At 47.9% G+C, this 11,903-nt stretch overlaps 1 protein-coding gene across 3 annotated transcripts in view; it reads right to left on the minus strand.

The window, feature by feature from the left end:
• FOXO3 (forkhead box O3) overlaps window positions 1-4,047 on the minus strand; it is a 122,454-nt gene extending 118,407 nt beyond the window's left edge. Inside the window, exon 1 of one of the 3 annotated variants that reach the window (XR_014218005.1) lies at window positions 1,746-3,812. Coding sequence is in view for 2 of the 3 variants with exons in the window: in XM_082216643.1 (XP_082072769.1) it covers window positions 1,746-2,333 (588 nt within the window). In the remaining variant the exon portion in view is untranslated. Of the gene's footprint in view, window positions 1-1,745 lie in introns of all 3 variants that reach the window. The other 2 variants (XM_082216643.1, XM_082216642.1) reach the window with 2 other exon arrangements.
• Window positions 4,048-11,903: the final 7,856 nt, after the last annotated feature.

Consider the following 11,903-nt stretch of genomic DNA (forward strand, 5'->3'; position numbering starts at 1 on the left):
CTAGCTCAAGTTATTGTATAGCACTATTTAAAAGGCTGTGGGGTGCCTTTTACGTACCGATGCACGTAATGCCATAATCTGAGTGGCTATTTAATGTGAAGAAATAGCTATCCAGTTCACCCCACTAGCAACAGATATTGCTTTCTATAACTCTTAACTATTTAGCATCTTGAGGTTCTGGGTTTGTTTGCTTTTTTAAAATACTATCCTGTCCTCTCTAGATGCACTTATTTACATTGCTTGCTATTTAAAAGTGTTCTTAATTTCCATTACTTGGGTCTTGTCTTCTGCTGAACAAAGGAATTTAAAATGTAAAATAAAAGACTGTGACAGTGTAAATACACAAATATTGAGAAACACAAAAAGCAAGCAATGTCCTCACTTATTTTTTAGCTCAGTAGATTCAGAGGCTGCTGCATGCATATAATCCCATCAAACAAAGGACAGTCTCCCACATGGCAGATTTAAACAGGGGATTGTTTTGCTTCCCTATCTGCTGAACAGTACCGATTCCACAGTTTAGGGGGTTAGCCACAAGTCTTGGCTACTAGAAAATAAATAATGGGCAACAAGCACAAACACACCACACCACCATGTAAATAGACATGCCACTGACATACTCTTGCTCATTTCTGGCATAAATTAGAAGCTACCTCCTTTGCTAACACAGGAGGAGACCACAGGTCGCATTTGACTGAGAAGACATTGGTCTAGCTTAGGCAGCAGCAGGTGCTGGGATCAGAGCCTAAGCCAGGCAAAGTAAAGGTGCTCTTAAAGAACCCTTATGGACTGATCCTGAAGCAGGATCCCTGAGAGAGAGGTGCCAATGTTTCCTCACAACACCTTGAGGGTCACCCTTGCAGAGGACAGCAAAGAACTAGTTTTGGAAAGTTGTTCTGCAGTTGCCCCATCACACCCTGTGGATGGGACCAACCAGGCCTAAAGCCCAGGGGAGAAGGGGAGATCCGCAAGGGTGGGGTGCACCGCATGAGAGAAAGCGCTCTATGAACATGTCCACGCAGTCTCGGCCACGCAGTCACCTTCTTCACACGGGCATCTCCTTCAGCTCCTACCAGCAGAAGGCTATAATCTAGAAATGTGGGTTAGTTGATGATGTGGGTCAAGTGTGTTTGGTGGTGGTTTTGTGAGGTTTCTTTTTTAAGCTCTTTATTTAGGCTTGCCGATCTTGACCACGAAAAACCAGTTCAAGTGTATGTCAGAGAACTCAAGTTTTTGTTGGGTCAAAAACGGAGTCAAATATACCCTACTCTCACAAAGTCACTTGTAACACTGAACAAAAACCAGTTCCTCTCCCCACCATAACACTCGTGAACCACTTTTTTCCACCGTCAGAAACCACGACGGCATTTTTGTTCTGTGTTTTGAGAGCTTTAAAAGAGTAGGAATTTTCCCGCCCTTTCCATGCGTTCTGAGGGGAGGTTCAGCGCCGGCGCTTGTTATGACTGGGAAACAAACGGAGATAGAGAGGGGTGGTCGTTTTTCTGCACTAATTAACACTGAAGATCGTGCGCGTGCGGATCATGTATATCGTGCAACGGAGTTGGGGTGGTGGTGGTTTGCCTTCAGATACTGTAGATCCATTCCGACCCACTACTTTGAGGAAAAGTAAAAAAGGAATACGAGACTGGAGAGAGAGCGTGTGACCCACACAGGAGATCCCGTTCGCACACCACCCGCCCGCCCGGCCGACCACCAACTTTCCTCCCCGCCCGCCGCGCGCTCACCTTCCAGCCGGCCGAGCTGTTGCTGTCGCCCTTATCCTTGAAGTAGGGCACGCAGCGCACCATCCACTCGTAGATCTGCGAGAGGGTGAGGCGCTTCTCCGGGGAGCTCTCGATGGCGCGAGTGATCAGGTCCGCGTAGGACAAGTTCCCCCACGCGTTTCGGCGGGACGAGCATTTCCTCGGCGCCGCCGCCGCCCCGCTCGCCCCCGGCTGCTGCGGCTGCTGCCCTCCGCTCGGCGCCCTGGCGCCCTGGCCGGACCCGTCGCCGGACAGCCCCGAGAAAGGCGCCAGCAGGCGGGCCGTGTCCTCCGGGGCCAGCGCCTCGCCGCCGCCGCCGCTAGGGACGGCGTCTCCGACGGCCATGGCCGAGCTGCCCCCTTGCTCCTCGTCGTCGACGTCGTCGTCCTCCTCCGGGATCATGGAGGCGGCGTCGGCGCCCGCTTCCCCCGCGGGCTTGGCCGGGCTCGCCTGCAGCTCAGGCCTCTGCAGGGGCCACGTACAGGAGCGCGGGCGGCTCTGGGGCTCGAACTCGGGGTCCAGGTCCACGTCCACGGGGGACAAGGGGGCGGGGGGAGACGCCTCTGCCATCTTGGCCTCTCCCCCGCTCTGGAGGCTGCTCTGCCTGCCTGCCGATCCGCTGCCAAGTGGGGATGTCAGGGAAGAGGAGCCCGATCCACACCTCGGCCGTCCCTCCGCCGCCGCCGCCTCCTCCTCCTCTCGCACCTCCTAGTAGCAGCGATCAGCGAGGTTGTACAAACATGCCACGCTCCATTAAAGGTCCGGCCGCCTCCTTTTCACCCCGCCACCTCTCCTTCCCTACCGCCAGCAACAACAACCAATAAAATCAATCGGGAAAAAGAAACGATCAGGTGGTCAAGCCGGCTCCAGGTGCGTCCTCTTCCTCGGGATCCTGAGGAGCGCCGATTTTGCAAGAAACAGCCCTCCCCCCCCCCAAAAAAAAAACACCCAACCCTTGCAGAGTGGGAAAGCAAATCTCCGCGGCGGCGCGCCCGTGTGTTTGTTTATCTTTCACCCCGTGCAGGATTGCTCCAATAGCATCTCGCGGTATGCATTAAAGAGACCACTTCCCGCGGGCTCTCTCCCCCTCCGCACGCCTAAAAATAAAGAGAGAGCCACGAGTCTCTTCTTGCTTGTTGCTTTGGCGGGCGCTTTCTGTTCGGCTCCAGGAGTCCTTCTCCGCCGCTGACTTCGAAACAGCTTAGCTGGGAAACTGAAGTCTTAAAACGCACCCGATAGCGCCTGCTCCATTCCTCTTCCCCGCCCCACAAAAAAAGAAAAAAAAAACCCCAAAAAGGGGGCGCAGAGGGGCAAAACAACAACACCGGGAAACTCACGCTCTGCTGTGGTTTTTAAAAAATCCGAATCTTCAACGTGGGGGAACGAGAGAAGGAAAGAGAGCGAAGACTCGGGATCCAAGACAAGTCAAATCGCCGGTCTTCCAACAGGTCCAGAAGCCCGGAGTCCTCGTCCTTTAGGGCTGCCAAGGTTTTCGTTCCAGCATCCACACCAGCCCGCTCATCACCTCCTCGCTCCTGCTGCTGCCATCTTGACAGTTTCCCCTCTTTCACTCAAGTCATTTAAACAAGCCTTGGCGAAAAGGCAGAGCGGGAGGTCACGCAGGCGGAGGGAGGGAAGGAGAGAGGGAGGGAGGGAGGGACGAAGGAGAGAGCGAGCGAGCGAGCGGCAGGTTCCAAGCAGCGGCGAGCAGCTCGGACGGCGGAAAATCCAGGTCGGAATTCACAGGAGGAGGAGGAAGGCGCAGCGTTGCTGCTGCTGCTCTTGCTGTATGGCTCCTGCTAGCACGGTTCCCTCCAGCTCGTCTCGCCTCAGGCAGAGGAAGAAGCCTTTAAAACAAAGCGACGCGGATGATCCCCCTGCCTGGAAGAAGCGCGGGAGGAGGAGGAGGCGCCACTGGCGAGGACGAAGGGCGCCTCTGCAGCTCGCGCGAGCAGCCCGCCGCCCTCCGCTCTGCTGACTTCCACATTCCTTCTCCTAACAACCAGCGGCCGCAACACAAAGTTATAGACACACGCAGGGAGCCACAACCTAACCCGGTAGCAGCAGCCTGGGCGCCACCCACCAAGTGGGAAGGCCTTGCGTCGTCGGCGGGAGGGGCGAGCGAGCTGCCAGCGCCAGCGCAAGGCTGGCTATCTGGAGGCATCTCAGCCAACAGGCGCTCTCGGTCGCCTGCCTTTAACCCTTGGGAAAACGCATCGCTGTTAAAAATCAGCAAATGGAGCCATTCATGGAGGAGCAGGGATTTAAAGAAACAATGCATTAATAAAGAGGTGTGTCTTAGGAGATCTGGGTTGTGTCTGTTACTACGTGTTACCTTAGCTTTTGTTTTGTTTTTTTGGAACAACGTTTCCCCACGTTTTGTTTACTGCCTTCGCCCTCAATCTTTCCCTTCCACTCAGACCTCTTACCTTTAAAGCAGAGCTTAGAAAACACAGAAGTTGTGTGGGCACGTGCTGACCACTTTTTCATGCGCTGGAACGTTGGGGACAATCTTTGCAGTTCTCTGTTGTTTTGCTACAAAACATGTGGGTGGGTTGGAAACACAACAATGCCTTTTCTTTTACAAAGCAGTAGCTGTTGGAGTTTTCTGCAGTGATGCTGGAGTTTCTGCTGCAAAGGTGCCAACTAAGGCAATCCTTCTGGCAGTTCAAGCTAAGGCTAAAGTTTGAAAATTCAAAAGTAACCGCTAACGGAAGCGTATTTTAATTTTCACAGTTTTTTAACATTGAGAGGAATTTAGACATGTTTAGATGTGTCTTTCCCATTTCCAATTTCTTTGGAGAAAGTCATGCGATAATGAATGAATAAACGGATAAGTTAACAAACTCTGGTAAAAGGTTCAAACATTAAAGGGAAATCTGCTTCACTGTTCCTGCTTAGTAAGTGCTAAGAATCTAATGGTGGTCAGATATTAAGAGTATGCAGATGCATAGCAAGGCATTCCTTTTTCTGGTGAGACAAAATGTATCCCTTACAGAAATCTGATGTGTGGCCCAATTCTATGTATGTTTACTGAAGTTTCATTAAAATCAACCAGATTTATTCCCAAACATAGAGCATAAATAGGTCGGTTTTGTTTTAATCACAGCCACCCACCCAGCACTAGGTGACTACAAAATCGTGATAGGGGGAGGGCAAGTAATTAGATAACAAGAAAAGTGATTACTTTGCCTTTTCTATAAATATAGTAGATTTTATAGGTATACATAAAATACCCATTACATACCATTAATTTAAGTGAGTGAGAACTATACATGTGCTCTGTTGTCCAACTGAAACAGATGGGTGTAAAAATGCCTTATTTTGATGTACATGTTAATGTTGATGTACATGTGATTTTTCTTTGGCCATAACCAAGTAAGAGTTGGGCCTTTACCTTTCTTTATTGGGATCCTTAAGTAAATAACACCACCAGGTTGCAACATTATGTATGTGTTTTGGCCCAGATTCAGAATTCCCATGAAGACCTTTTCACCACTGTTTATTCTAGATAACACAATATCAGCAATTGACTGCAAGATCTTGGACTACATTTATGTAACACTCAAGTATCCAGATAGAATGGGTTGAAGTAATGTGGGGAAATAATAGATTTTTTAAATGACTTCATTCCCATGCATACTTGTTTCCAAGTGAACTGGGCAGCATTTTCTTACAGTGGTTTATATATAATTTCATGATCCAGCTGGATGATAATGGTTTTAATATATTATTCAGCAGAAACAGTCACTGCACCCTTTACAATGATGCTGAACATTTCATTTCAAGTAAGTTGGTAGTTATAAATTGACATCACTTCCTCACACTGTACAATATGAACTAGATTGGAAATTAACAGCGCTTTCTTACATTTTAAAAATCTCATCCCCTCCCTGATGTTTATTCCGAAAGTGCTCTGTTTAAACACTACCTTGTTTAAATAGTGGAGAGGCTGTGAAAGAGTCAACATTTCATTCAAACAGATAAAGGGTTCACTTTATCCAGGACTGACTTCAGTTAATTCCCATACAGTCTCAAATTTGTAACTGATAATTGATCTTGCATTATGTTTCATTAGCTACTAATAATTTGCATAATTTCCCCCTAACTTTTGTGTATATATGCACATTTAGAATTACTGCCCAGGTACTAACTGTTGATTGACAAATTCAAGGCTCCCCCCTCCTCTCCCCCACATGATTCTTCATCCATTAGCAGCACCCCCCTTCTTCTTTCTTTTTAATTCAATCTTTACTGGTTTAAAATCAACACACACAAAAAACTTAGAAAAAGAAAACAGAACAAAAAAACCACAATACATCTCTTTTAAAAAGAAATAGAAAAATACATTGCGAATACACAGAAATATTCCAGCCATCAACTTCCAACAGCCTTTCAGATAGAGGACTCCATCTAATGCAGGACGGTCCTCCATAAGGCAGAACATGTGGCTACTTTGACACTGATATAAATAGGGGCTATGGTAAATGCAGAGGAATTCCATTCTATGTGCATATCAGAGCTAACTTATGGAAGTGGGGGTAGTACCGTATTTTTCGCTCTATAACACGCACCTGACCATAACACGCACGTAGTTTTTAGAGGAGGAAAATCCGTAGGCATGCCACCCGTAGGCATTCCCTCCATAACATGCACAGACATTTCCCCTTACTTTCTAGGAGGAAAAAAGTGAGTGTTGTGGTGCAAAAAATAGGGTATTTTGTGTATCCCAGAGGCATCTGGTTGGGCAGTTTGGGAAACAGGATACTGGAGCAGAACCATGTGTTTACCTGGCCAAGACATGACATCACTTGAGATGTCAGATAATGGGGCAGAAAGGCATGGTTTGAGACACAAGCCTTGCAGGCAAGAGGTTCCCCATGCCTGAGATAGCACTTCAGTCAGATTCAGCAAGGTTCATTTATATGTTCTTAAACTACTATCCGGGACGCGGGTGGCGCTGTGGGTAAAACCACAGTGCCTAGGGCTTGCCGATCGTATGGTCAGCGGTTCAAATCCCCACGGCGGGGTGAACTCCCGTTGCTCGGTCCCAGCGCCTGCCAACCTAGCAGTTCAAAAGCACCCTCAGTGCAAGTAGATAAATAGGTACCGCTTAATAGCAGGAAGGTAAACGGCGTTTCCATGTGCTGCCCTGGTGCCGGCTCGCCAGAGCATCTTCGTCACGCTGGCCACGTGACCTGGAAGTTTCTCCGGACAGCGCTGGCCCCCAGTGAGATCGGCGCACAACCCTAGAGTCGGACACGACTGGCCCGTACGGGCAGGGGTACCTTTACCTTTACCTTTAAACTACTACCCACTGGAAGAGCTTTGTGCATAGGCCCAGTCCAAACTGCTTTGCTCTCTGTAGCCTCAGTGACATCAAATGCAGACACCAGCAAAATGTAGCACAGGGTCCCAGGACCACCACCTCCTTCCTATGCTTTTCCTTTGTATCACTAATACCTTAACCCTACTTTTCACAGAACTTGTCCAGTTTCAAAATTTAAATATATTTCTTACTATTTTCATTTGGGCCCACAGTTGTGGTCTTAAAAGGGTTTTTCAGATGGAGCCGAGGGTTATGGATATAGGTGACTCAGACTTTCAGTCTAATTAAATGTATTTTGTAAAGACAGAATGGGGTTTTTTTTCACATTTAGGACCTCATACACTCTCATATTTGGAGCTGATAAGGAATTTTCTACGAAGATATATTGTCTGGGTTTCAAAAAGAAACAAAAAGCTAGGGTTGCCATATTTCAAAAAGGGAAAATCCAGACACAAGTTCTGGAGCTTTTTTTTTTTTTGGCGAAGTTGTTGAACTCTATTTTTTGGAATATTCGTAAAAAAAACTGCACTGATATGGGCTGCCATATGCCTGTATTTCCCAGACATTTTAACCAAATTCTACCTGGATCCTATTTTTGGCAGGGGAGTCCTGGATATGTCCAAGAAATTCTGGACATATGGCAGTCCTTAAAAGAGCAAAACAAAACCTCTACTCCCTGTAGGATATGGTTTTGCTCAGTTTGCCTGAGCCACCTGGAGCAATTTGCTCCACTATTACTGCAAGCAGGTATCCTGAGGCTTCAGTTGCAGTGGAACACTTCATGGATCTCTCAAGTCTCATTTGTGGAATCCCACTTTGCACTGGGACTCTTGGGAACATGAGCCTGCAGTTCTATCGTTTTTCTGTAGTTTTTTCTGTAGTTAGGATTTGATACTTTCCACTTCATTATCTCCCTTTATCTCTCAGGGCCTGTTGACTAACCTAGCAATAACCAAATGAAGAATATCCAAATAATTTTATGTGTTACATTCAGGGCAGGCTGCAACACTTGGAACCCACCAAGCCAGTTGCCAAAGTACTTATCCGTCACTGTGTATGAGTTTGAAAGTGTGTGCGTGTGTGCGCGCACACACACACACACACACACACAAAACCAGCCAGGGTGGTTTTAAACCAGTCAAGTGGCAATTCTGGTTACCCATTGCCATATTCACATTTAGAGACTATAAAATCAAAGCTCTTTGTTCAAAGTTCTTTGAACAGGAGTCCTTGTTGCAGGATTACTACTGTTCTAGTCATACTAGCATCATTTCAATAAATATATCCACTTCCAGTTTCTCTTCTTATACTGAAAAGGCCTGGTGCATCATTTCTTTATATGGAATGCAGGTGGGATGTAAGCATACAAAGTACCCATTCTTTAATTCCACAAAAAATTGAGAATTTTTTAAAGAACTAATGGTTTCACAGTTGTAAGGTTAGGTTGTTTCATTTTGGGTCAGGGATAGAGAACCTCTGCTTCTACCCCCGAGATGTTGTTCTAGTCCAATTCCCATAGACAATGGTGAGGGATGATGAGTTGAAATCTAACATCTGAAGGGTTGTAAGTTCCCTTCCCTGCTCTAGAAATATATTGGGGCGGTGTTCATATTTTATTATTCCTTCCAAAGAATCCTGGGAGTGATAGTTTGGAGGGGCAGCAACAAATCTTCTAGCCCCATATCATTAAACTATATTACTTGTGGCACTCTGGGAAGATGGAATAACTTGATCAACTTTCAGTCTATGGTAGGTTATGTCCACAGTGTAGAGGCAGGATTAAACAGGTTAGTTCAGCGCAGAGCTCAGAGGCCATTCTCATTTCCTGCCTTGGATTGTGTTATATTTTGACTAAAACAAAGAAAAAAATATCCCAATAGGACAGGCTGATCTATGTGTAAAGAAGAAGTAGAACAGAGCCACTGAACAAAAATGACTTTAATAAAACTGTCTATCCTAGAAGGAATTGAAAAGACTGGGGCTATTGATCTTCAAACAAAGATGAGTAAGAAGATACATGACGTGGGCATACAAATAATGAATGGGATCAAAAAGATAGGTAAGGAAACCTCTATTCACAATTCAGTGCTACAAAAACAACAGGACAATAAATGTGAAAGATGAGCAACTATGAAAAGACGTCCACATGAGGAAATGTGCCCTGCACCTCATATACTGTATTTGAATTGTCATACTCATTGCCCCTAAAATATCACTGGTGCTGTTTACTGGGAGTCAAACAAAATTCAATATTGATGTGAAAATATTATTGTGTCTGCCTGTTGGCAGATATCTGGCTCCAGGTATTACTGAAAGATGGGTTGTTGAGTGAGGCTGCTTCCGTGATGGGTACAACAACAATTATAATATTGGAGGCTTTGGTGTTATGCTGCACAAGTGACAGAAACTCAGCAGGTTTAGCTTGCCCTTGAATTTGCAATGCCTGGCAATGCTGTTCCTGTTAAATTGCATAGTTGTTAAAGGGGTAGAACCTAGGGGCTTTTTTTTTTTTAAGGAAAAGGTCAAAACCACTGCAACATACCACCAAGGATCTATAGCCCATCCTGGATAATGGCACTCCTCTTTTGTAAGATGGGGTGGTAGCCTTGCTTACATTGTTTACAGTCAGCCCCCTGATCTAAAACAGATACCCAACAAGAGGCCACAAAACAGAGACACAAACACAGCGATCAGATGCCACAACAAAACCAGGTGCCAACTCTGTCCCCTTATCTACTGAAGCAACACAAGTACAAGACCTAATGAACAATGTTACCCAAAACACTGAGGGTTAATTTACCCACTCATTATCTTCCAATGTGACATAGGTGCTGCCCTTCTACATTATACCTAAGGCCTATTTTCTGTGCACAAGAGTATATAGACACAACAAAAATGGCAACATTTAAAAAACAGTAGGGGGAAATTTCAACCTCCCAGGCTACTCTGTCCTGACCTAAAGATGGCTATTCTTCAGCAAAGGACCTTCAAAGAGAGCCAGCAGTGTGAAACAGCTGGATTACAAATTATCATGTGTTTCAATTCTAATATCCATGGCTTGAATCAGGATAAGAGGGTTCATATAACAATTAGTTCACCATAAGGACATAGGAAGAGCCTGTTGGATCAGGCCTGCGGCCCATCTGGTCCAACAGCCTGTTCTTACAACCAGATGCCTGTGGGAAGCCTACAAGTAGGCCTTGCGTGCAAGAGCACTCTTCCCTCTTACAATTTCCAGGAATTGGTCTTCAGAAGCATGCAGCTGCTGATCACGGAGGGAGAGCATAGCCAACCATGCTATTTATGTTATCACCTGCCCTGCTTTGTGAATAGTCACTGCAAATGAGGCAAGGGGAGGCCTCAGTTGGCAGGATCTACAGGGCCAGCAGATCCTGGTGTAGATCTTTGTTCAGGGCCGGCCCACCCATGAGGCAAGGTGAGGTGTCTGCCTCAGATGGGTGAGGGATGATAGATGTCCTCCAGTGCCAGGTGGGAAGCTGCAGATTCCTCATCCCTATTCTGAATGAACTTCCCGAAGCAGTGTGTCACCTAAAGCATTCACATGGCTAGGAAAAGACTAAGACTGAGGATACAGGCATTCTGTTCCTTGCCTTGTTGGTGACACCCTTTGTGACCTTGCATAAGCAACACAACCGGTTTCTTCCTCAGTTTGTCCATAGGTAAATAGGGATAATGACACATAATGAACCCCTAATTGCAGCGTGATTATTAGTTATTTGCACCTCGCGTGATCCAAGCACAGGCATTTCTGAAAGAGTTTAACCAGCCTGCTTTGCTTAGGTAATGCGAAACGGGCAAATTAAGGCGTCCCCTGAAAGCTTAGCAACACGGCTTGCAGCAGCCCGCGCGGGAGGACTGCCTGCACAACAGACGAACCATTGCGCCATCTCCGCGTTATAGGTCAGCGGTATTTCTAAGGGCTCCTTGCGGAAACGATCATTGGCGGAGCGGTAATTTGAAGGACCAATCTGGCTCTCTCTGCGCCTCCTCCTGTTACTAGCCCTCTAACTTTCTTCCGCTGGTGCAAACACGGCGACGGGACCACCGAGGGAGGCGCAAAACGGCGCTGCTGGGGAAGGCGCGCAAAGGTCAGCGGGCGACCTTCCGCCCTGAAGGGGGTTTTTCCCCCACCCCGCCTGTCCCCCAATAGCGCTCCGCAGCAGAGGAACGCGCTGGGTCGCTTCCCTTCATTCAGCGCCCGTGCGCTGTCGACAGCGCCTTCTGCAGCTGCTGACCCCGCGAGGCCCGCACGCCTGCCTTTGTTTCCCTCGCAACGCGCCTCTTCAGCCCTCCCGCTGCCCCCCTGGGCGCAGCGGGGAGAAGAAGGGGAACCTGCCCGGGCTGGGAACGCAGCGCCACAATAGACCTCCTTCTCCCCACAATCCTGCTCTATGCACAAGCCGCCTCTCTTCCAAGCCCCTCCCCTCCCTCCGGCCCCGCCCAACTCCCTGGCTCCTCCCTCGGCCCCGCCCCATCGCCACCAAGCTCGGTTGCCGCGCGCCAAGGGATGATGTCATTCTCTAAATAAGCGCGTGACCGCAGGGGCCCGCCCTCTTTTCGCATTGCTCGGAAGGTGCCGTCCGTCTAGGCGGGGGCTCCCGCGATTGGCCCAGCTGCTCTTCCCTCCCCCGCCCACTACAAAATAATAAACAATCTAGTAAAATGCGGCCGGAGGGTTCGGTGGGCGGCTGGGTGGAGGCGCGTGGGGCGAGCGGCCCTGTTGCGCGCGGCTGCCCTTGTGCAGCCCCTGCAAGAGGAGCCTCCTGGCCATGCCCCGGTCCCGTGTTAGT

The sequence above is a fragment of the Podarcis vaucheri genome, assembly GCF_965113315.1.
Source record: "Podarcis vaucheri genome assembly, chromosome: 3".
NCBI classification, from domain to species: domain Eukaryota; kingdom Metazoa; phylum Chordata; class Lepidosauria; order Squamata; family Lacertidae; genus Podarcis; species Podarcis vaucheri.